The sequence below is a fragment of the Pseudogymnoascus verrucosus genome (genome assembly GCF_001662655.1).
Source record: "Pseudogymnoascus verrucosus strain UAMH 10579 unplaced genomic scaffold scaffold_34, whole genome shotgun sequence".
Classification (NCBI taxonomy): domain Eukaryota; kingdom Fungi; phylum Ascomycota; class Leotiomycetes; order Thelebolales; family Thelebolaceae; genus Pseudogymnoascus; species Pseudogymnoascus verrucosus.
The window spans coordinates 304,950-328,753 of record NW_017263685.1 but is presented as its reverse complement, the minus strand read 5'-3'; the positions used below and the strand labels follow the sequence as shown (position 1 = coordinate 328,753).

The window sequence follows — 23,804 nt, the reverse complement described above, 5'->3', positions numbered from 1 at the left end:
AAAAATAGCGACTACCACAGAACAACGGAGTGAAAATGCTGTCTTTTAGTAAGTTTCTGTAACAGAGAGATTGATAATCAAAGCTTGCGTCAGTTTACGAGCGCTGAGCAATCATTGACTAGGTAGAAGCTGGGCCGCGTTGTAGGAACAGATTAATGACAAGTGTCTGTTGAAATGCGTTTCTACGACGGGAGCTAGTTTATGCCCGAAGGCCAGACACCCTCCATAAAGTTTATTCCACAGCTATATATACCTGATGGGCTCTCGCCGGTTATATATCGTTTCCAAAATATCCAGTTCATCATCTACCTCTCCGAACAAAGTTCAAAGTTTCACGCAAAACATTGTCTCACATTCTTAAACAAAACCGCCACATACCAATTGGGAACGCTCAGTATCGTACGACAACACAACAACACAACAATACAACAAAATCTTCAATATGCGTATCCTTCTTCTTGGCGGCAGTGGGCAAACCGGTCGTCTCGTCATTGATGAGGCATTGCAGCGCGGCCACACGGTTACAGCCTTGGTTCGGAACCCGACTGTAATTCCAGCCCAGAAAGGCCTGGATGTCGTGAAGGGAACGCCAGCAGAGGCTTCGGACATCGAAAAGGCTTTCAACGCAGTTCAAGGCGACCCTCCAACTGCCGTGATTGTTACTCTTGGGTCTCCCATGGAAAAGGGATCTCGAATCATGGCCGATGCACACGAAAACCTCATCCCCGCAATGAAGAGGCATGGGGTTTCCAAAATTGTGACAATGGCCTCCTTTGGGGTTGGGTCTTCCTTCCCAAACATCACCTTCATCATGAGATGGGCAATTTCCCACACCAGCCTTGGGCATTCGTTCAAAGACCACGACCAGGTCGACGAGATACTGAAGAAGAGCGGGTTGGATTTTGTGATGTTGAGGCCAGCAAGACTCACTATGTCCAAAAAGGCGCCAGTTCGATATATTAGCGACGATGGAACGGACAATGGGAAGGGACTGGGTGTCTTCGCCGGCTTGGGAGGGATCTCTAGGGCTAGTGTGGCGGGATGTCTGGTGGATGCTGTTGAGAAGAACACTTGGAATGGAAGAACTCCTGTGATAATGAACTGATGGGTTGTTGGGTATGAGAGTATGGGTCTCTGTACAATAGAAGGGAATAACCTACCAACCGGGAAGGGACGCTATTTGGGAGGGAGGGAAAGAGAAAGACTTTGTGAGCTGGGAGGGGGGTACTGTTCTTATATGCAGGTTTGCCATCTTCTTGTTTAGAAATCGTAGATAGTTTTGATTTGATAGTAATATAATAGGTCTACGATTGATATAATCACCCCCGGTGCCATTCTGCAGCAAACTACCAACAGACAATGCAGCCTCTGTAATCGTGAAACCATGAGCCTGTAAACATGAGATATTGTTCTTCCCCTGGCTCTGCCTAGGAACAGTATCCGCCAGTTGGTCTAGTGGCACCAATGCAAGCATTTGAGCAGCGTAAAGAGTTCGCAACACAGTAAGCACCTCCAGGCCTACACGTGGCTTTCTTAATCTTTAGAAATGACATTAGCTGGGGACTACAAATCCTCAATAATTTTATCTACTCACAAGATTGCTAGCAGCTTCTGGCTCAAGCACTGCGAGTGCGATAGTGAAGCCAAGGAATACAAAGGCTGTAGGAAAGAGGAGCTTCATGTTGCTAGACTTGATGGTGACGACTTGGGTATAATTGGAAGTTGGGTGGCTAAGCTGTGTTGCTTTGAGAGAAGACCTTTTGGCAATTTCAACTTTGCTATTGTTCTTAGATATGGCGTAGCCAAGTCTGCTTCTTATATATTTCGACAAACCTCCGTTATTATCTAATCCTTTTTTTTTATCATGATTTCCAAACGATTAATGATAGTTGAGACTTTCTTAAATTGGAAGCCAAGTGTTCTATCCCTGGTTATCTGAATCTTGAAGGATTTACAGACTTGTTATAACTACCTGTCATAGTACTGATAGTCAACATTCCCCGCACTTTAGATCTAATTACTTGGTGATAAACCTTAAAGCGGGTCTGAAACCTATCACTCTAGTATCTGGTCGTGTGCTCGGTCATACCTTTCAGGTAGGTACAATCGAGTGACGCACTCCGTTATCTGCTTACTGTCCCTCCTTGCTCTTGTTCTTACACTCGTTTATACGAACATCCATGTAGTATGGGAAGCAGACATAAGGGACGGAAGGGACGGAAGGGACGGACATACCCGCTCCTAAAATTCCCATTAGCGGGTCTCTAAACACACGTTCATAACCGAGTGGTAGCTCCGCGGTTTGTCCACGTGCTATAGTAGTGTCTGTAAGCACTAGCTTCGCCATGTATGTATATATGTTTTGGGGGATTGGCATCCTTTGTTTCTCTATCGGCCTTCTTTGCTACCTTTGATCTTCCTTAACCGTAATCAATTGCCTTTAAACCACCCTTCCTCGACATGGCAGCTACGTACACTGGAAGCTGCAAATGCAGCGCGATTAAGATTGAGATGCAAGGGGAGCCAGACATAATAGTGAGTATTTAGGTGCTGCCGACATATAAGTGCCTAAATCTTACCACGGCTCGCAGGGTCTCTGCCACTGCAACAACTGTCGAAAGTCGACAGGGTCTGCGTATTCGACAAACGCGATATTCCAAAAGTCTGCATTTACTATCGTCTCTGGGGAGGCGAAAGTGTTCGAGGCCAAGGGCGGCAGTGGAAATCCTGCATACGTCAATTTCTGCAGTAACTGCGGCTCCACAATGTGGACACTGACGCCGATGCGGACGGAGATAGTCGTTGTCAAGATGGGCGTCTTAGACGGCGATGCGTTTGAGAAGCTGACTCCTAAAGTGGAGTCGTTTACCTCGAGAAGGCCCAGCTGGGTGAATTGCGTGGATGGGGCTACGCAGTTTGAAAACGGGTTTCCTAAGCCACCACCACAGTAGTGGCTGCGATAGAGATAGACGTGTTGGCTATTCATGGCATATGGCAATTCCGGCGGCATCGTATAATTGTTATCTATGCGGATATGACAAGAAATTTATACTGATTATACTGTTTGAATTCTCTATGAAACATCTGTTTACAGTCCGATGCGTAACATCCCCCACCCTAATATCCAACTCCACCTCTATATCCTCCTACGCATCCACTATTTTACAGGGCTGCCCTCAACAGCTTTCTTCTTCCCCCAGGGTATCTTCTCCCAAATCCCCAGCCCCCTCTTCGGCGCTGCATAATTCTCCTCCTCCACATTATTCTTCGTCACAATCGCCAAGAAAACCTGATCCAGTGTCGTCGGACTAACCGAGTAATACTCCAGCCCCAACTCCGCCTTCCGCTCCTCCAACGCCATGATCAGCGCCCCTATCCCGCTGGCAGCCTTCTTCCCCACCGGCTCGCCACCGCCTTCGATCTCATCGGTAACACCGGATGCCGCATCGGATGTTAAGGATGCTGTTGGCACAGAGAAGCGCAGTTGTCCGTGGTACGTCTTCTCTTCGATGCTGGCGCCGGGAAATTCGTTGACTACCCAATCGCGCAGCTCGGCCATCTCCCTTGGGCTCGTATGTGGCGCCGTTGTGGTGACGAGATGGACGTGATATGCGTCACCATGAGCGCGGCGCAGATGATCCGTTGTACCAAGAGCAAGCATGCGCTTTGCCATGATACCCGCGCGAGACGCCAGCGCACCCGCCTCCTCCATACTATGCGTCGTAAGCAGGATAGCACGGCCCGCCGACACATTGGCAAGGGTGCGCCACATGACACGCTTTGCGGCAGCGTCCATACCCGAGCTAGGCTCGTCGAGGAGGAGGACAGAGGGGTTACCCATGAGCGCGATGCCGAGGGAGAGCTTGCGCTTGTTGCCGCCAGAGAGCTTGGCGGCCATGCGGTGGGAGAAGGCGTCGAGACCGACTGCAGTAGTAATAGCGGCAACATTATGTTCGATGTCTGGGACGCCGCGGACGCGCGCGTAGAAGCGGAGGTGTTCGGCAACGGTGAGTTGGTCGATGGCGTCGAATTGAGGGCAGACGCCGAGGTGGAGGCGGGCCTTGGCGCGGTGCTTGCTGATGAGGATGTCGTCGACGTAGATGTTGCCGCCGTTCTTGGAAGGCCGGATGTCGCCGCGGATAAGAGAGATGGTTGTTGATTTTCCTGCGCCGTTTGGTCCGAGGAGCGCAAATACTTCGCCTCTTTCGACGGCAAATGACAGGTTCTCAACTGCTGTGAACTTCTTGAAGGACTTCGTGAGATGGCGCACGCGCAGGCCATCACTGTTCCCGGTATCAACTCTAGACAGTTTATCTGCGCGGTCGTCTAATTCGACCTCATCCGATTCTGGGAGCTTCTGTCGCGATCCTCGGATTCGCGAAACAACGGAGTCGCTGTCATGCCACAGCAGGTACAGGAAGAATACGACAGACTGCACTGCAAGGTATAGGATCGGCGCACCGTACATATTCATGCTCCCCGGGTTCGGTGAGAGTTCAAACCCAACGCAGGTTGTCTGGAAAAGGTTCATCGACACAAATAGCGCTCTGACAAGACTTCCCATCGGTGTGACAAGCGATATCGTGTAGTGGACGACAAGAGCGGCTTTATCAACCTTGTCCACAGGCAGGAAGGTGTTGACAGACATAAATGCAATCAGATACAGTAGGAAAAATATGGCTTGGCTGCCTGCCGCAATGGCAAATGATGCAAGTTGACCCCTGGCATATAGCGAAACAATGTACGCCATCTGGATGGATGCTAGGGAGTAAAAGAGGAGGACGACAAACAGGTACGGGATGTGATACCAGACCTTGCTTAGGGCAGCAAAGATAACGGTGACAATCAACAAGGACACGAGGAAAACCACCCAGTCAAAGATGAGGTAGGCGAACCACAGCGGCGCGGGGCGAACTCCATTCGAGTATTCAAGACCTCTGACGTGTCTCAGGCGCTCCAAAGTAGGGTATAGAGAGAAGAAAGCCGGGACGGCAGCACAGACAAGTCCGAAGTACACAACCAGCTGCAGCGAATTACCAGTGCCAGGCTGCCATGGGCTCTCGAAGTCTCTGAACTGAGTGGTGACCGTGATATTGCTCATCAGCGAGCCCAAGATGTTCTGTGCGAAAATGGCGCTATATAAATAGTGGGATGCTTGATATGTTATCGTGGGCGCCGAGTCAGCGTTGCCCAGCCAAAAGCCTCCTGGTGTGACGTTCTGATGGTTCACATCAATGTACTTGTTAAAATCGGAGTAGGTCGGCATGATGTGCAAGTTGTCATCCGTAATATAATTGGCAATGAGGCTAGCCTCAGGAAGCCCCTGGAATAGCTTCCCAAAGAATGCAGCAGCACTTGTACCCACAAATTTGCTCGACGGGCCAACGATGAGGTCGTAGACATATTGGTTCGAAATAGTTTCAAACTTCGCATCTTTCGCCGTAACAGGAGAGCAAGTGGGTGTTTTCTGGTCCTTAACGAGCCGTGTAACTAAGCTTGCACAGATAATTGGAATGAAGAAGACCGCCAGGGGAGGCAAAAAGTTGCGGCGGATGAGAGTCAGGCGCTTTCGGAACATGACCCAACCTTGCCTCACAAGCCCTATTGGCCTCCCTTGCATCAGATCCAGACTTTGGTTATCACTTGATGGCGTCGCAAGTACGGGTTCGTTTCTATCACCCACAAGGCGGACATCACTTGCACCAGTTGCAGCAGTGGCCGGGGGTGCAGCTCCAGCGATTGTCTCGGATTCGTGGCGGATCTCGTCTGCCAGCTGCAAAAATACGTCTTCGATAGTGGGACCTGAAAGCTCGTAATCCTCGATACCGTGGCTCTCGAGCGTCTTGACGATAAGGGCTGCCTGGCTCGAGGTGGCTGCTTTGTATGTAATCTGATCAAACTGTTTAACTGCAGTTATGCCATCAATGGCAGGCACTTCCCTGTCGACGGACGTGGTATGGAGATGAACACGGTAACCACCGCCGAGCTTGTTTTTGAGCTCGACAGATGAACCTTCGGCACGAAGCGTTCCCTTGGAAAGAATCGCAATACGATCAGCTAGCAGATCAGCTTCGTCCAAGAAATGAGTTGTCAAGATAATGGTGCGTGCTCCACGCTCCGCAAGCAGGATATCCCAGATCTTCCTTCGACTGAGCGGATCTAATCCACTAGAGACTTCGTCCACACAGCACACCGCGCTCCCTCCCGTCAACATCATTCCGAGCTGCAGTTTTCGCTTCTGACCACCGCTCAGAGTATGGGATTTGGCGTCTATCTTCCGGTCCAGATCAACACTCCGTATCAGTTCTGCGTTTTCTTCTTTGGTGGGAGAAGCTCCGGTCGATTTGAGATTGCTGAAGATGCGAATATGGTCTCTCGCCGTTAACTCAGGCCAAAGAACGTTCTTCTGAGGACATATTCCAATGCCACCAGTTCCATTAACAGTGATTGTTCCGCTTGTAACTGGGTTCATGCCAGCAATAGCATCCAAGGTTGTACTCTTTCCCGACCCATTGGCGCCAAGCAATACCATAATCTCTCCCTTCGAAGCAGAAAGACTCAGTCCATTGACTGCCATAACCGTAGTACCTTTAGAGCGACGGAACATCCGCCTCATAAACTTCGCGGGATATTCCTTGGTAAATTCCGATAGCTCGACAGTATGCTGTGCGAGCCCAGTCCCCATGTTCTCCTTGACAGTAGTGCGCCCCTTAGATTGTGTGCCATGTAGCCATCGCTCCACAAACACACCAATGGCAGCGTACGCAAATATCTGTATGAAGAGAAAAACGAAGAACCATGTACCCTTTGTTTTCCACAGATCAGGCGCATTCTGGTTCAGATTCGCTGGAATTTCGTGCTCTTCGAAGCGGGCGATATACATCATGAACCAGACGTAGTTGCAGGGGGCAAAGAGGGCGCTTAGCACCATAACCATCCCTCCACTGCCCGTCTTTGAACCGAAAGCTTGGGCTATAATCCCGAGCACCAGAGTGATGATGGTAATGGTGATCCCACTGAGCTGAGCTCTCTTGAAGAAAGCCCCGCCCATGTATGACCATGATGTGAGCGAAAGTCCCAGGAGGATATGGTATAAAATTGTGATCTCCGCAGAGGTGGCGGTAAACAAGCCAAAGCTGAGAACAACTCCCATAACAAACCAGCCAGGGGCATACATGATGGTGAAGGATAGATGGTAGGACAACAGCCTGGCAATCTGAGGCTGCCAGCGCTTCTCGTTCGGCATCATGGCCTCGATCAGTTGGGACATACCAATGTCTCGTTCCGTGGCCATGAAGCCGCTGAGGTGATAAACGACTCCGACCATAGCCAGAAGAAATGCGATCCCAAGAGCGGTAATGATAGTCCGTTGGAACTTCGTCCGGAGAAGTTTCTTGCGCTCCTCCTCTGTGATAGTCGTGTAGGGGTACTCCATAACAGTCTTGGGTAGCTTTGAGTGGTCAATAGTCGTGTTCACGCTCGCAATAGCTGAGTCGACTGCCCGTTGCAGAGGTAGTGCATAGATCTGGTGATCATTGTCGCCGCGCTGCATGTTAACAATACTGCCAAGGGCGCCGTCGAACCGTAGGGAGTAGTTCCAGCGTCCATACGGACCCTCGGATGGCGACGAGGCAAACTCAACGGCTCCATAGCACTTAGTAATGCCCCTGAAGCTCGTCCGACATATCTTGGCCAAATCCGTTCCATCGGGGAGCCGAGTGACATTTCTCCCCGCCGCAATAATAGGAGCCGAGACGGCATCAATGACGCGATCAATGTCGCCGCCATTGAGCCCATTGTCGATAAATATGACCTTATCCCTCCCATTGGTCGCAGCTGCCATGCCATCTTCCAGGGAGCGTATGGGGCGGGGAGGTCCGATACCAAAGACGTTTGGCTGGGCGAAGAGGAAGCGCGAATAGGTCAGGAATATCATAAAAGCCACGGGCAGGATGAACGTCCGGATGGACGTCGGCAGGGGATGCCGCCTGACAGCGATCAACAGATTCTTCGCCGTCAGAGTCCAGACCTGTTTGAGGAAGCCCATCGCGAATCACGTGTGTCGCTCCAAACGGCAACAAAACGAAGGTAGAGTACAACACAGTACAAAATTCAGGTTACTGGAACCGTGACAGCGGGTGATGGGACAGATAAGAAGGCCCTAGGGCAGACAAAGTGCTAGCAGAGCGGATCTAGTAGCACATCTGGAAAACATTGACGCGCGGCCACGAAGGTCAACAGGGAACAAGCAGGTGGAAGAGTAGTAGATTGTAATTTTGACGTTGAATTAGGCCCCTGGTGGAAAGGATCGGGGATTCCCCACCTCCGCGGTTGGCTGTAAACGGGAGACATTTACCCACATGGTTTCCAGATGCTAGCAGACGGTGCAAGTGTGATTTTTTAGAGTGGAGGGGAAGCCAGCGACGGCACTTGCTAGGATGTTGCTACGCCGCGATTTCCTCGGTGATAGACAGGATTGGACGTGGACTGGATAGAACTGATAAAAGTTGGCTGCGCCACGGTCGAAATTGCTTGGCCTTCTTGGGACGGCCCATGAGTATGCCGACTTCCGTCGGACCTATGTTCCCACTTCCGTCCCAGGAACGGAGTTCGCTTGCAGGAGCTCGGTTGCGCTGTTCCAAGAAGGGGACGGACTTCAACTTCATAAATTGCCAAATCGGGCTATTCATATGAAAACTGTTTCTTTATGGAGTATGCGAGTTCGGTTGTCACAGTATTCGACGTACGAATTGCCGTGTTGGGTTATTCATACGAAACGTGCTCGTTTGACGGGGTGAGCGGGTTTCGGTGATAGCTGCGTTTGACTGACGAGCTGCCGAGTCCAGCTATCCCGTGTTGAAATTTCCATATATAAATGCACCGAGTATAGAGTACGTACATGCATCCGAGTATAAACATCGACACGATCGGATGGTCGGGGCCGCCCTTCCTAGAATGCCATTCTCGAAGGGCGCCCAATAAAAAAGTTACAATTGATAAATACAGCAAGTCCACCCGTTGCGCTCAACGGCCCACGTATGTCCGTCTCTATTTGATAAACTGGAGCCGCTGAAACAAACCCCACATATCGGATGGGAGGAACATCTTGGCTCCTGATGGTTGCGGATAATCTACTTTACACTGGTAGTATAGACGAGATATCTCATAAACCGCAGTTGCATCACGTGCATTAGTTTAAGATAAACGCCGATAACATGCCAGGTTTATGATCAAGACATGTAGGCATGAAACGCTTAAAACTGCTGTCTATTAAAAGGGTATCCAAAACGCTAAGTACGTACAAATTACATGGAACTCCTGGTCCATCTTCCGCCACCCCCTCTACCCTTTTAACCACTATAGATTCCCATCGGCCGCCATCCTCCTCTCCGTCTCCCCCCTACCCGCCACCACCTGCCTCTCCATCCACGGCCCGGCCACGTCTTCTCCATCCCTCGTCACCCATCTAAACTCAATATCCTCATATTCAAGCACCTTATACCCATCCCTCTCCGTCAACCACAACTTCCTCGTCACCATCAAAAACCTTCCCACCCTTCCCCTTCCCACCTTCGGCACCACCCACCGGAAGGCCGCCCACCACAGCACCCCAACGACCATAATCACCGTCCCCACAGTCCCCGTCGTGAACCACGGAACCAACAGTAACGCCTTCGTTGCCATGTCGGGAGGCACCCACTTCGCCGCTATAGGGAACGTATTCGCGATGGCGAAAAAGAGTGCCGCAGGGCCACTGACATAGGCGGGGACCTGGAATCCACTAGCGCGGGACTGGGCGGCCCATCCGCGGCTGGAGAGGAAGCGCATATACAGCAGCCCGAAGCCGATGAAAGCGCCGAAGGCAGCATCGACGGTGTAGGAGTACAGGTCGACTAGGAGGGTGTAGGTGGCGGATGTGGAGAGGCGCCAGGTCGCGAGGATAAGAATTACGGAGACGGAGAAGTGAAGGACGAGAGCGGGGAGTGGGACATCTTCGCGGAGGGTTGGGCGCTTGGAACCCCAGAGGGCGCGGATTGGGATGCGGACTGAGGGGTAGGAGCGCGAGAGGAGGCTGCGGAAGGGGAGGATGCCTTCTTTGGCGATTTCTTGCTTGACGCGCGCGGCGGTGTAGGTCATGACTATGATGTTGCCGAGGCTGGAGACGGCCATGAATGCCGATAGTAGTTTCGGCGCGCGGGCCTCCCAGGCGGGTGAGATGGTGCCTAGGGTGAAGAGAAAGAGGCGGTGGGCGACGTTGAAGGGGTCTTCGGCGGAGAAATACTCGACGGGGACGGCGGCGAAGTAGGCGCCGTTGACTAAGAGGTAGAGTATGGAGACGATCACGACGGCAGAGAATGCGGGCCATTTGTAGCGGCGTCTTGGGTCATCCACTTCCCCGATAACGTAGTTGGCCTGATTAAAGCCGCCGAATGCGAAGATGATGGCGAGGAATGCCTCGGCGTAGGTGTAGGCGCTGGCTCTTGATTCTCGCGAGGGGGTCGGGGGGAACTGGGTGGCGGATACAGGGGGGAAGATATCATCCCTTGTGGCGAGCATGCCGAGAATAAACATAAAGATGAGGATGGCAATTTTGACGGTAGCAAGGATATTGTTGAGGATGATGCCACCTTGGCGCCAAACGCCGTGGATGAAGCAGGCAGCGAACGCTGTGCATATGGCGATTCCCCTAATAGCGGCTTCACTGTTAGGGTGGTTGATTTGGCCTGATGCTTCCATGACAGAGGTTGCAAAAGCGATCGCATTCATAGCCACATGGCCGAGGAGAATGAAAGCAATGCCGAACACGCAAGTGGTGAAAAAGGCGGGCTTTCTGAAGATGTGTTTTAGCTAGGCACCATGTTAGTACTGGAACTTGTCAATAACTAGGAGGAGACAAACGTAGTTGAGTTCTCCTCCGCTTCGCGGGACCGAGACTTCTATGCCGCCAATCCTGTATATGGGAATGGTGAGGCCGAGTTCCATGTACACCAGAATACCGGCTATGGCAGAAACAGCGCCCAATGCCCACCAAGCCATACTGATATCTCGGGACTGTGTATAACTATAGACCACAGCTGGCGTCCGAAAAATACCCGTGCCTTCTCAGAACGTTAGAACGAGTCTTCTTCATTCAGTGCCTCAGACTGAAAGTTCTCAAAACTCACCAATCATGCGGTTAAAAATCAAGCACATCACTGTTAGAGAGCCCAGTCGCATTGGCTTTGCAACAGCCTTCGCATGGACATCGGCTTCGTTGAGCAAGAATTCATCTTCGGGCGCCAGGCCCATGCCACCCGGTTGATTGGGGGCAGTAGCCGGGACTCCATTTCCATAAGCCGGCGTATTCGACTCCCGGTTCTTAGCCTGGGGGTTAGTAGGTATGGGACTGACACTGTCTACGCTGCGGCCATCGTCGTAGCTTTTAGCTACGCTAAAAGGAGAGGGCGAGTTGGAGTAGGAGTATTCGGTCATTGGTATATTCGAGCCTTGCTCGATCGGTATCGACATGTCAGATCCGAGGCATGTGTGCAAATGAGACTACAGGGTGCATAGAAGGCCAGCACAAGCGGGACAGGCGAGGTAGATATAGAATATACCTACACGTCAGGGCGCTACACATATTGAATTTGTTTCGTGGCGTCCACGCTTGTACGAGGCTGGGAGGCTGGAGAGCCTCACCACGGGTTGACCACAAGTGATAAGTTGAGGTGCGTGCACAGCCTCGAGGGTGTCCCGTCCCTGATAACAGTTTAGCTACTAACTATCCCGGTAGTGACAGTTCCAGTAGGGTGGGAGGGAGAAGGCTGGGACAGAAGAGGAAGCAATTGACGCACCGGTGTGAATGCGTGCCACATGATATGTCGTATATGGGTGATGAGTGCATGCTCGGCTATGTATGATACGGCGAGCGAGTATGGTAATTTCCAAGAAACCATCCACAATTGATGCATAAATCTTAGTTAAATGATATAATTATAAAAAATACTATTCGAGCAGCACTCACTAGATCTGGCGCTTCTTCAGCCTTTCAAGGGCTGGTCATTTTTCAATATTAAAAGCTGAGTCGCGTAACTATTCCTGATTGGGTGTGGGGTATGTATGGGGTTGATGCAGCTAATCCGGTTAATATTGATGTCGCGTGCTAACAGCCGGCTCCCCGTCAAGCTTCCCGTCAATCATAAGCATCTACGTCGCCTTGGCCCTGCACCTTCACAGCCTCACAGCAGCCTCACTTCCCATTCGGACTGGAGTAATGCAGTAGTAGTGCAGTAGTGTAAGTGTACAGTGCAAGGCAAGGCAGAAGCTCGTTTCGAAACACTGTGTCCACCCACCATGACCACCATTGCGTCGTCACGGGCCGGTGGATGAGATAAGGCCAGGACAAATGGCATGCTCGTCATCGATTCTCTTCCTCGGTAGCTCTTCACAGCCCCTCTTGGAACAGGACGACAGCGGCACAAGTGCCATACACCACGGGCGCCAAAAATACCCTGTCTCTCCCGCAATACAAGTCGGTCAAGAATAAGAGATAAGGGAGGCACACATCCAGGCGTTCCTTCCTCCTCACAAGACCGCTTACACGCGCCACCCTTCCTAAATACGAAGCAGCTGCGCAAAGGTTACGCAGACATATTGCCAATTTTCTCCCTCGTTGCTTCCGTCTTCACCGAGCCGCCAGCCTTATCACCCACCCACGGAGTTGGTTTCCTCCTCTGTGACGGACGCGAGTCCCTGCATATGGCTCTATTATATTTCCTTTTTACCCTTGCCTGAGGTTACCAGTGACTCGGATCGTGTTCGACTAGAGCTGAATGACATGCATGTTGTTTAATTTGTATCCATGAACCTGCAGCTGCCTTGCCTTCAACTGGATTGCTCCGCCCCAAGTCATACTTAAAACAGTCGACGCACCCATCCCAGACATTCTGCTGATCTTATCAAAACTATACTCCATAACTGCGAAACACACTTATTGGGCGCTGAATAGCGCGTGCCACGACGATGTCCTTCATTAGCATTAGCGATATCGCGAAGTGTGCGAACTTCACGCTTAAACTCTATCAGTATGGCTTCACAGAAATCTATAACTCAAGTAAGCACTGGAATAATACCAAACAAACTCCTCGCATTCTTATTTTCTAGAGTTCGACTTGCTTTGTGGATGATATTGTGGACTATCTGTCTGACCTCTGTTCTTTCCAGACACTCAATATACCGAATTCGGCCAATCGGTCCACGCCCTGCATACAAATCTCCATCAACTGGAAATAATCTTCGAAAAAGTCCAAAGCATTCCACCGTGTCCTATCCCAGGTACCTCCAGCTTTTATGATACTAGAGATCTCAACGCAATACTCGACGATCCCTACACTACTGTTCAGGAATGTTCGCGGCTGTTAACACGTCGAGACTGCTTCGAAGAGAAGGGTGGTTTCATCTGCAATATAATCTGGAACGGATTTGTCCAGGACGAAGTTACAATACTTCACAAGAAGGTCATGTTTCATAATATCAAGATCATCGCACTACTGAAACCTCTTGAGCTGTACGTTCCTATCATCCGTACTTTTAAAACATGCTGCTAACAATTCAACAGAAAACTACTCCTCGATATCCAGTCTCTGGTGATTCACTATGGCGAAGCCATGCTACTAGTACTGGGTCAGATCAAGGAGCTTATACTTGGAGATGCCCGAACGATTGGCGCCCAGGAAGATGTTCGATGCCAGCAGATCGTCATACCACCATATTTACTCCACAGATTTGAAAAGCTATCTATAGATGCCAAACCAAGAGCTGCATCTGGTGATACATTCCCAATGCATGATGGCATCAATGCATTCCTTCAGCATTATGAGGAAGAGGCTGCGGCTGCCAGGCTGTCGCGTTCACGTGGTGTCCAGCCAGCCTCTCCAACACAGTGGCCCAGACAATATGTTGGTATGATGCGAAGCATCTGGCTCATCCAGAAAATCGAAAGCAGCGCCGAATACGTGGACTCTTGCGCACGTGGTAACCAGCTTCTGAAATACTTTGTTGAAGACCTGGCGAAGAAGTGTTTGTACGCCTTCAATCAACACTCGGATAGGCCAGTAAACCTGTACAGGGTTAAAAACGAACCGGACGAAATGTCTCTAGGCCTACTCGGAGAAGAGGCCTTTCTGACCTGGCCTATACCTGTGCGCAGTTATGACCGTCCTCATGCATCGGAAATTGACGATATGAAGACAATTTTGCGGACTCCGCTGGTACACTTGAACCCCGAACGACAAAGGTCTCTTGTATTACTCCGCCAGACCGAGACTATCCTGGAAATGATCACTAAAGAGACCTCTGCATTGGAGCGAACTAGAGAATTACGATCGCAAGTGCCCCCTCCTACGATTTTTATACTACCCACGCTAACAGATAGTACAGTCGAGAAATTAACCTCCGTACCGTTACTCTCAGTCCTATCTATGCAGATCCTCAAAATCAGACCTCTGGTATGGATATCGGACTCTACACATCCGGCATGCCCACGCACGACAACCTCCTTAGTTTCCAGACATATCAATCTCTCTACAGCTTTCAGGAAGCCATTACAGGCTACCGTATCGTCGACGACATCATTGACGTCGACGTGATTGTCATGGCCGACAAGCCAACACACTACAAGGCGCGCATCCAGATCTGGAGTTTCTCGCCCAGCGTTCCTGCACAGAGCCCCTTGCCCGTTCCCTACGATAATCCCTCCCACGCGACGTCAGCAAGTACCATACGCCCACCATCCAATTCCAATGCCTCCATGGCAACGGCCCGCCGTCAATCCTCCAACGATTCATCGGCCCGCCTTTCTTCGCCACGCAAATCTATCTTCTTCTCCTCGAAAAGTTCCTTCCAGTCGTCAAGAGCCACCTCTTTCTCAGTTCGTAGCGCGGCAACCACCATTGCAGACGTAACCTCGCTTTCCGACCCGCGCGACAGCAACACCGAGGCCTTTATCTTCGAATCCCTGCGCGAGCCGCTCGTGGTGATGTTCCTTCGCCCTGAGAAGCTGCCCCCCTCGCGTATGTCGCAGGGAGAGATGGGTGATAGCGGCGGTGGGCTTACCCTGCTCAAGATCCCTATTGGAGCGCTCAAAGCCGTGCTGGATAAGAGGAACTGTTCATGTCAGAAAGGTGGCACTCCATGCACGCACGCCTCTATTATGGGGCCTGCGAAACGATTTGGTACAGGTGCGCTTCTGGCGGAGTGGTGGAGAGGTGGCATGGTGAATTTGGCGGCTCTGGGGGCACATTATAATGATCCTCGAGGAGGAGGTCAGAAGGAGAAGTTGAATCATGTGAAGATGACGTTTAATGGGGAGGGCGGCAGGGAGCGGAAGAAGAAGTTCGAGAAGATGGTGGCAGGTGTGCAGGAGGTAGATAGGAGGAAGGGGTATTTGCTTGAGGAGGAGAAGGTAGGATTGAGACTTCAGAGACGGAGTTAGTGGGCGGGCGCTTTGGGTTATGTTTTTACCATGTATTATTAGCGGCGATGGAGTTGGATTGGGTATACCCAGGATATGTAACGACAACATGTATAACTGATATGTAACGAGGACAGGAGTTGACAATAACCATAAATTGATTTTGTTTTAGTGTTTTGTCATGTGTCGTATCATAATATCCCTCAGCACTGGGTACATATAGTATAGTGCCTCTTCAGGCTGTAAAAATTCCTCCATAAGCCTTAGATATAAATGTCTGGCCATATTTAAGAGTATTACTTTCGTCAAAATTATTACTTTCGCTCTTCTCTGAGGAACTAACTTATTATTGTGGCGGTAAATAATTGAGCGCTATTTAGTTTCCTTTAGTGGGGAAGTCCAAAGTCTAAGCTATACTACAACACTGAAATATTAATCTATACCACTATGTGCGTATAACCCCTTACTTTCTCGGCAGTGAATAGATAAATCATGTCATACTAATTTTCTTAGGTTAGAATTATCATTTTAAGTTTAATACTTACTTGGAACGAGCCCCCCCTAACTTACTAAAATAGCGCCACCAAACGTTAAAATCATGGTCTTATTCTTCGAATGATGTATAAATAGTCCACATACATCCCATAGTAGTGGTTATAACCCACGCCATGTGGTGGCTTCGGCAACTTTCCATATTTCTACCAGAAGTCCGGATGCTATTGCACAATTACCATTTCTGACCTTTGCCTTGCACGGCATACTTTCACGGCATTATACTTCGAAATGGATTTAGTTTTTCGCATATTTGAGCGTCTTGGATGGCATCTCTCCAAAACGGACCCAGCTCTCCCCATAGTTCGACCGAGCGCACTAGAATCGTCGCCTTTCCGGGAGCTCCCACTAGAACTCATCTACCACATAGCAAGCTCTCTACCGCTCGAATCAGTTGCAAGTTTAAGTCTATCGTGTCTTCACCTATATTCATGTCTTACGATGATGTATCTACAGCCTCTTAAAAAAGCTGAATACTCTGTCATGAACAGATTCCTCCATTTACTAGAACGAGATTTACCAGCTCACATCGTCTGCCCGGAATGCAATAAACTACATTATATGCCTTTCGCTGAACGTCACCTGGCATCCCAATTATATTCGCCCGTTAGAAAAGATTCGTTGAAGTGTCGAATTGCAGATTCAAAGGGCCATTACATTGGTGGAATTCCAGGCGGATTCTCTTCGACCATCTTCCGCATGGCTATGAAATCCCACAGACAAGGGAAAGACACTACCACTCTTCTACGCCTATTGTCCTATAGAAATCTAGAGAAATATCAGATAGGCTTTGTGGAACTCCACACGGCTGAAGCGCGGATTTACCACGGCTCGATTTGCGACAGCTCGAATTGCGATGGCTCGAATTGGAACGGCTCGAATTGCGACGGCTCGCTTTTCGTTCGTGAGCAGAAGGTATTCATGATTCCAGATACAGAGAAAACTCCTCTCCCATGGTGTGGTGGCTTTGGAATCTGTCGTCATATACCCCTTGCGGAGATGACAGACCTATACTGGTGGGGGATTCGGGTCCCGCAAGTTGACGAAATTCACGGATATGAGAACAAGCAAGGTATAATATATTGCCAGCATTGCCACACCGAGTTTAGAGTTGATTTTAAGAGCTATGGGAAGGCGGGAAACGCGCTGTTTATCACAATATGGATGGATTTAGGACAGGGGCGAGATTCAAATGACTTTAAGCGGAGAATTCGACTCGATGGTTCTGAACGGCGGAAAAAACTCACGTATCAGCGAGGTTCCATCTGTGCCGCCTTTGAGCAGAACACCGAATTTAAGTTTGATTCCCTTCTGACCGAGAAGGATAAGAAGGACCTACGCACGCCGAGCTATTGGTCATGGCCCATTAATGTTACCGTATTAGGTAAAGAAGTTGGAATAGGTTATATGGTTAGAAACGGCAGGCTCGTCCCTAAATTCTAAGTGAGGAAGCGACGATGCTATGAGTTATGCCTTCTACAACTAAATGCACATTATCATCTATCCGTTGCTCTTTCCTAAAATGCTATGCCACCGTGCCATATATATCCCCGTCTTGTTGTGGATTTCCCTTTTCCCTTCTCTTCTCCTCTTCGCGCACGCTCGTTTACATCCACACACTCTCGCTCGCAATGTGGTCCGTTCGGGACATCGTTGAAACCACCCTCGCCGCCGCCGCCCTGGTCCTCGGATTTTGTGCGACACCCCACGCTCTTTTGCAAACTTGGGCGTTCTTTCGGCCTAACGGTGAGACGGCCAAAGCTCTACGCCCTACGATAATCGTTAATGCAACTGTTGCCCGTGGTTCCTCCCCCAAGCCGACTGCCAGGCAGGTAAACAAGGACTGGATGCAACGGTTGATAGCGAAGGACCTCCGCCGACTTGTACGCCAGGGACGACGCCGTGCCGAAGTGGATGATCGGATGGTCGAATTACTGGAGACACTGGTCACGGAACAGCGCGCCCGCGCTCCACGGAATTTTAGCGCCTTTGCGACCTTTAATTTCGATTAGAGAATGGGCTAATATTGTTATAGGGGTCTTGGGGGCGGACTTTAAATGCCCCTGGCCTCGAAGACGGAATCTTCCCGAGAGGTCGGCCGGCAAAGTCGAACTCCCACCTGTCCGTGGTGCCGGCTACGAACCTTCAGCTTCGTCTGGAGAGCCGACGGGAGTCGCACACGAACGGATGCTGCGCGGCGGCGTCCGTTTGCAATTATGCTCTTGAGAGATTCTGGTCCTCGGGAAAGATGGGCTGGGAAGATTGGTTTGATAAACCGTATGGGTTTCTGACGATCCTTACAGCGGACAAGAGCAAACCGGGTTAGCTAATCAGCGCCAGTACTTCATGGCATAGAATTAAACTAGGATGTTATTTTAATAAATCTTGACTGCGCCAACTTTATACAGCTTTCCCGAGGATAACCCCAGCATCACTCACCACCACTCTCCCACTTCTCCTCCAATGCCTTCTTCACCCCCTGAACCCCCACCCCGCCCTTCCCCACTCCCCTGCCAACCCACAATACATCCTCCACCGCCTTCCTCACGCCAGGAAACGGATGCCTCAGCATCCTCACCAGCACCTTCTCCACCTCCCTCTCCTCCTCCCCCACCCCTAACAATCCCCCATAAACCCTCACAGCAACCTCCAACTTCCTCACACTCCCGCTCTTAAAATGCGCTCGCTGCGTCGCTAAAAACAATCCCCTCAACCCTTTCTCCCCTCCTTCTAAGATCCCCACATCGAACAGAAACGCAACTACCGACATCGCAGGGAGCAGCACCCGCTCGTCCCCGGCGTCGTGGAGGCGTTTCACGGACCCGACTAGTGCGTTGCAGACGAGCTCACGGTTGGCGGGGGCGGCGAAGCAGAAGTCGTTTAGGGCGGCGCGGGAGGCGCGGATGAGGCCCTCGGCACCGGAGTCGGCGGCACTAACGTAGCCATCGAAGAGATGGGCGGTCCAGCGTTGGTGTGGATGGATAGAGGCGGTGGAGAGCCAGGAGACGGATGAGGGTAGTTGGAGGTCGAGGAGGTGACGGAAGTAGACGCGGGTTGCATGCTGGGAGGAGGTGAAGGCTGCGTGTTGGCTTTGGGGGGTTAGTTCTAAGTTTGTGCTTAAGGAGGAAGGGTGGAAACATACATGGGATCCTGGATTAGGATGGCCAGCGCGGTTTGTGCTTCGCCGCGGACTTTGTCAAGTTTCTCTGCTGCGAGACGCAGCGTGCGGCTGTAAAGGGAGCCGAAGAGGTCCTCGTCGGCAAACCAGTCTTCATTGCCATCCTGTACCATAGCACCACTTTGTGCATCACATGGGATCGTAGCAAAAGCCTTACTCGTCGCCTTCAGCGCTTCAATGCGTGCAAGAGACCCGATATCCCCGCGGGCATCCGTCGTATAGTCATCCAGTCCCTCGGCAATCAACGGGATGAAGCGCGCAGTGTGGGAATCCAAGATCTGCGCGCGGTTGAGGCACTGCAAGATGGACACACGGTCCACGATGTTCGTCGCCTGTTGCCATTGGCCCAAGATGAGGGCACAGATCGCGTCTTGCGACTGGGTGTGGGTGAAGACGCTGGCGAGAACAAAGAGGTAGCCTGGGTGGCGGGTGCGACTTGAATGGTCTGTGACGGCGACGGCCCAGGAGTGGATAAGAGATTCGCTGGCGGCGGTGGGGATGATGAGAGTTAGGCTTGTTGCGGCGGCAACGGCGGCTTCGATGGTGTCTAGGTCGGTGAGACGGAGGGAGGCGTCGATGAGGGATCCCGAGGTTCCGACGATCTCTCGTACCTCAGTTGAGTCGAATGAATCGTCTGGGATACATTTTAGGGAAGTTTTGTTGTGCAAAATCTTCTCCCAAGCCACTATATCTATACCAGCATGACCAAGCACCCTTTCCATCCTAATTATCGGACATGCAGCCACAATCAGCCTGCATGTAGCCTCAAGGCCAAGTTCAGGCCTCCGAGATGTCGATGCCATAGCACTCTTCAGTGTCGATAAAACAACTCGTAGAATCGCTTTCACCGCATCTAGTAGATCCTCCCACTCTTTCGCAGAATTGGCGTCCAACAGCGCAGGAAGCGCCCCAGCAGCTGCAGCCATCACCAGCACCAGCCCATGCCTCTCATCTATAGCCCTGGGCTTCAAATTTCCCAGCTGTCTGTCAATTTGTTCAATCAACTCCTGTACCCTCCGCCACGGCTTCTCTTTCCCACTCCCAGCGAACAACTTCACCAGTTCTCCTACACCCCCAGCCACAGTCCTTCTCGACTTCGCATCTCCACTCCCCACCCCGCGCCACCCAAACAACGCTCGCATCAGAGCGTCTGCATAACAATCCCCCAGTCTGGCCGCCGCAGGTGCAACCTCAAGAATAGCTCTCGATCGCAGAGCAACAGCGTGATAATCCACCACCTGCACGACCGCAATGCCCTCAGTGACAATATCCGGGTGTCGTCCAATTAACTCCTGCAGTGCGGCCGATGCACCACGACGGATATTCCCTGCCGAATCATAGGAGGCGGCGACGACAAGCTCAGTGGCCAGGATCTGGATTATTGATTTTTCTCCGGTGTGAGCTGTGGCAGCACCGACCTCGGCGGTGACGACATCCTGTAGCTCGCGGGTGGTGTAGCGGCGGGCAAGGGCCCAGATGCCGAAGCATGCTGCGTCGCGGACGTTAGTACCGACTGAGCTGCCGGAAGTGGACCGGCGCTCGAATGTGAGGCCGGTAAGGAGGGCATGAAGGATGAGAGCGAGGGAGTCGGGGGGCGGGGATTTGCGGTAGAGGAGGTGGGAGAGAGTGAGGATGAGACCGTGCCATTCTTGGGGATTGACGGCAGTGAGGTCCTGAGTCTTTGTGCCGTCGGGGAGGGTGGTCCAGAGAATGTTAGTGGTGAGGGACTCGAGGACGGCGGAGACGACTTGGGAAGCCAAGTCAGGGGCGAGCTTGAGTGTTATGACTGAGAGGGCTTTGCTGGCTGCCAAGCGGACGGGGGTGTCGTTATCAGCCAGGGCGTCCAAGAGATAGCCGACTGTAGACTCGACAATCTCGTTTGTGATCACCTCGTTCCCTTTGGATGAGTATTCTCTCCTCAGCGCCAGAACGGCAATAGTGCGGAGGACCTTGATAACGGTCTTCCTCGCAATCGCGGACGCATGCACAATCTTGAATGCAACATTCTCCTCATCCGAAATATTCTGCACCGTACGGAAGACCTTGAGGAGGTACGGATCCATATCCGCCGTGCTGAGCGACGAGATCAGGATCCCGGCTAGATAGGACAGCACACCAATGTAGTAGTATGATGAGTTCGACGCCAACGTTGTCGACGACTTCAAACATGCCATGGCCCACTGTACAAGCGCATCCAGTAGCGCCAGTGCTTGCATATCCCGCCTCATAGAAATGCGCACCAGTAGCGCCTTCGCCGCATCCCTCTCTTTCCCTGCCGCTCCCAGATACTTGATCGCCAGTGGGATGGCCCGCTCTGCCACACTTGGAAGCTTCTCCGGCCATACCAAGTTCGCTATCTCCGGCCTCTTCGCGTCCCCTGTGCCTGCCGACGAAATGGTTGATAAATCAAACGGCGCCAACAGCAAATGCGACAGCCACAGCAAGCAAATGTACCTTTCCTCCCACGTCCACTCTTTCACCTCTTCATCTCCCTTCCCTGTCTCCTCGCTCCTCTCGGCATCCTCAACAGTATTAAGCAACAACTCCAGATTCCTCGTCTCTGCCCCAAAGAACCTTACCACGACCTTCTCTCCTCGGATCTTACAAAACGTATACAGCAGCCTGCAAATCGCCTGCGAAAGCGTCACGAGCTGCGGCCGCTCCACGCCCTTCTTCAGCGGCGGCGCACGCAGGTACGCTAGTAGCGCGTCCGCTAGCACGGGCAGGAACCGGCCCAGGTGCGGGTCAAGCAGCTGGGGGAGCTCTTGAAAGGGTTCGAGCTAGATACAAAGGTCAACTGGCTGGGGATAGCTGGGAGGGTGAAGGGGAGGTACCAGGCCGACGAGACGGTCAGCTTCACGCGCGCGCACGTTGCGGCGAACTTTTGCGGTTCCATCTGCAGTGGTGCGGTAGAGGAAGGGCTGAAGGGAGAGTTCGAAGTCGGCGATGAAGGTGGAGCTTAGCTTTTGGAGCTTGATATCTCTGTCGTCCTCCGCGGCATCCATTTTTGGGATCTGGATGGGCTCCGGCAGATATTGTTAGGGATTCCTTGAAGCTATATTTTCGGCATAGTGCTGGGGAGTGTTGGTGGGGTCTAGTTTTTGAGGTTGGTGGGGTTGAGGTTGGAGGCCTTGTGCCAAACCTTAAAACGATGGATCAATTAATTTAGATTTTAGTGGGGTAGTCGTTCGTAGGTGCCACCTAAAATCTATAGAGGGGCTGTTTATAAACAACAACGATTACAGCAACTATAACTCAAGTAAGGTCGTTCAATCACTTAGGGATACAATCAATAAGCTCCGTTTAACAATGCGAAGGCAAAAAGGCTACTAAAAGAGACAGCTTACATCGCTATTTTATGCAGCGCACTTATTCACTATTGAATATTCATACAATTTAGGAAGGTCGTACGGAGTTGTAGCACTTCTAACACTGTAAAATAGCCATCTTTACAGGCCCAGTGCACTAGAGTTATACGATCCTTTTTGTGGGTTGATTAAAGGTTTATTGGTCGAGATCTGTTAACTAAAAAAGAAGCTATATGTGTTAGGATTAGTGATTACGAGCTTAACTCGTATATATGCACAAGTCTATTATCAAGTGCGATATGTGAACCCCTCCCTATCTGTGCTGACTGTAGCCCCTCACCTGTTTAACAATATATCTGTTCGCATCAACCCCCTTCCATTTGATTCCCCTTCTATCAAACAGCCATTTCCCGTGCCAATTAACCATTGTACACTTGAACAAACTCGGCACGGCATGGCGGGACGCGCATTCATGCAGGCTGAAACACCATCCAATATGGCATCAACTACCAACTCTCTCGTGCTCGAGCTGGCTACCGCGGAAGATGTCCCAGCCATCATTGATGTCTGGTTTGCGGCCTTCACGCAACCGACAATGAGGAAGCTACTCCCCGACACTCCCGGCATGCGCGAGTGGCACCGTGACTGGCATCTGGGAAACTTCCAGACTAGGCCCGATACCAAATACCTACGGATAGTCGACCCCGAATCGAAGGATGAGCAAGGCCGGCCGCGAATCGTTGCCTTTGGCATCTGGGACCTGGCTATGCCTGAAGAGCGTGGCCGTCGCTTCCCGCCGTGGCATCCGGACTGTCCTCAGGAGGAATGTGAGGCGTTTGTTTCGGGGCTAGAAAGTGAGAGGAAGCGTGTCATGGGCGACGAGAAGAACTACTGTATGGAATGAGCCCTCCCACCCTCATGGCTCGGGTAATTGAGTATTTAGAGAGTTGGTTGCTAACTTTCGGTATGAGGCAGACCTGGATACCGTAGGCACCCATCCCGATTATCAAAAGCGTGGAGCTGGCGCGATGCTCGTCAAATGGGGCTGCGACTTGGCTGACGAAAACGACGTAGCTGCCTACGTGGACGCCAGCAAGGCGGGTGCACCCCTATACAAGAAACACGGCTTCGTGGATTTCAGTCCAGCCGGCTCATATGTAGCCTCGATGGCTCGCGGTAAGAAATCTGCCTGAGCGATGTATATCCATTTTTCTATAGGGCATGGAAGGTAGCGAGCGAACATACTTAAAATATAATCTGTTGCCCTGTCCTCTGAAAACAAAAGGGTCTCAATTTTGCTGTATTAAGATTGTGA

The 23,804-nt window shown here is 51.3% G+C and overlaps 8 protein-coding genes across 8 annotated transcripts; 5 read left to right on the top strand and 3 right to left on the bottom strand.

Moving 5' to 3' along the window:
- Window positions 1–31: 31 nt before the first annotated feature.
- Window positions 32–1,244, top strand: VE01_07539 (uncharacterized protein). Its single transcript, XM_018276973.2, has one exon. The coding sequence runs from the start codon at window positions 443–445 to the stop codon at window positions 1,103–1,105; it is 663 nt and encodes a 220-aa protein (XP_018128734.1). The 5' UTR covers window positions 32–442; the 3' UTR covers window positions 1,106–1,244.
- A 1,134-nt stretch (window positions 1,245–2,378) lies between these two features.
- On the top strand, window positions 2,379–3,075 carry VE01_07538 (uncharacterized protein). The gene is made up of 2 exons (XM_059463888.1): window positions 2,379–2,535; window positions 2,592–3,075. Exons 1-2 carry the CDS (start codon window positions 2,461–2,463, stop codon window positions 2,949–2,951), a joined length of 435 nt encoding a protein of 144 aa, XP_059319554.1. The 5' UTR covers window positions 2,379–2,460; the 3' UTR covers window positions 2,952–3,075.
- Window positions 3,052–8,624, bottom strand: VE01_07537 (uncharacterized protein). Its single transcript, XM_018276971.2, has one exon. It carries the CDS (start codon window positions 8,045–8,047, stop codon window positions 3,158–3,160), a length of 4,890 nt encoding a protein of 1,629 aa, XP_018128738.1. The 5' UTR covers window positions 8,048–8,624; the 3' UTR covers window positions 3,052–3,157.
- A 629-nt stretch (window positions 8,625–9,253) lies between these two features.
- Window positions 9,254–11,508, bottom strand: VE01_07536 (uncharacterized protein; the record flags this gene model as incomplete). Its single annotated transcript, XM_018276970.2, has 3 exons — window positions 9,254–10,848; window positions 10,900–11,099; window positions 11,166–11,508. 3 exons carry the CDS (start codon window positions 11,506–11,508, stop codon window positions 9,358–9,360), a joined length of 2,034 nt encoding a protein of 677 aa, XP_018128737.1. The 3' UTR covers window positions 9,254–9,357.
- A 1,460-nt stretch (window positions 11,509–12,968) lies between these two features.
- On the top strand, window positions 12,969–15,586 carry VE01_07535 (uncharacterized protein). Its single transcript, XM_059463887.1, has 4 exons — window positions 12,969–13,093; window positions 13,204–13,546; window positions 13,598–14,365; window positions 14,419–15,586. The coding sequence occupies exons 1-4, from the start codon at window positions 13,003–13,005 to the stop codon at window positions 15,470–15,472; spliced, it is 2,256 nt and encodes a 751-aa protein (XP_059319555.1). The 5' UTR covers window positions 12,969–13,002; the 3' UTR covers window positions 15,473–15,586.
- A 2,048-nt stretch (window positions 15,587–17,634) lies between these two features.
- VE01_07534 (uncharacterized protein) lies at window positions 17,635–18,015 on the top strand (the record flags this gene model as incomplete). Its single annotated transcript, XM_018276968.1, has 1 exon — window positions 17,635–18,015. One exon carries the CDS (start codon window positions 17,635–17,637, stop codon window positions 18,013–18,015), a length of 381 nt encoding a protein of 126 aa, XP_018128735.1.
- Window positions 18,016–18,434: 419 nt separating this feature from the next.
- Window positions 18,435–22,330, bottom strand: VE01_07533 (uncharacterized protein; the record flags this gene model as incomplete). The annotated part of the gene is made up of 3 exons (XM_018276967.2): window positions 22,016–22,330; window positions 19,146–21,961; window positions 18,435–19,092 (listed from the first exon to the last, which is right to left on the bottom strand). The coding sequence occupies exons 1-3, from the start codon at window positions 22,184–22,186 to the stop codon at window positions 18,435–18,437; spliced, it is 3,645 nt and encodes a 1,214-aa protein (XP_018128742.1). The 5' UTR covers window positions 22,187–22,330.
- Window positions 22,331–22,815: 485 nt separating this feature from the next.
- Window positions 22,816–23,757, top strand: VE01_07532 (uncharacterized protein). Its single transcript, XM_018276966.2, has 2 exons — window positions 22,816–23,382; window positions 23,465–23,757. The coding sequence occupies exons 1-2, from the start codon at window positions 22,944–22,946 to the stop codon at window positions 23,680–23,682; spliced, it is 657 nt and encodes a 218-aa protein (XP_018128741.2). The 5' UTR covers window positions 22,816–22,943; the 3' UTR covers window positions 23,683–23,757.
- The last annotated feature ends 47 nt before the right edge of the window (window positions 23,758–23,804 follow it).

Coding starts and splice junctions, on each gene's coding strand:
- VE01_07539 (XM_018276973.2), top strand. CDS start 443: ATGCGTATCCTTCTTCTTGGCGGCAGTGGGCAAACCGGTCGTCTCGTC.
- VE01_07538 (XM_059463888.1), top strand. CDS start 2,461: ATGGCAGCTACGTACACTGGAAGCTGCAAATGCAGCGCGATTAAGATT. Junction 2,536..2,591: donor AAGGGGAGCCAGACATAATA/GTGAGTATTTAG, acceptor CACGGCTCGCAG/GGTCTCTGCCACTGCAACAA.
- VE01_07537 (XM_018276971.2), bottom strand. CDS start 8,047: ATGGGCTTCCTCAAACAGGTCTGGACTCTGACGGCGAAGAATCTGTTG.
- VE01_07535 (XM_059463887.1), top strand. CDS start 13,003: ATGTCCTTCATTAGCATTAGCGATATCGCGAAGTGTGCGAACTTCACG. Junction 13,094..13,203: donor CACAGAAATCTATAACTCAA/GTAAGCACTGGA, acceptor TGTTCTTTCCAG/ACACTCAATATACCGAATTC. Junction 14,366..14,418: donor CGAACTAGAGAATTACGATC/GCAAGTGCCCCC, acceptor CAGATAGTACAG/TCGAGAAATTAACCTCCGTA.
- VE01_07532 (XM_018276966.2), top strand. CDS start 22,944: ATGGCGGGACGCGCATTCATGCAGGCTGAAACACCATCCAATATGGCA. Junction 23,383..23,464: donor GGGCGACGAGAAGAACTACT/GTATGGAATGAG, acceptor GGTATGAGGCAG/ACCTGGATACCGTAGGCACC.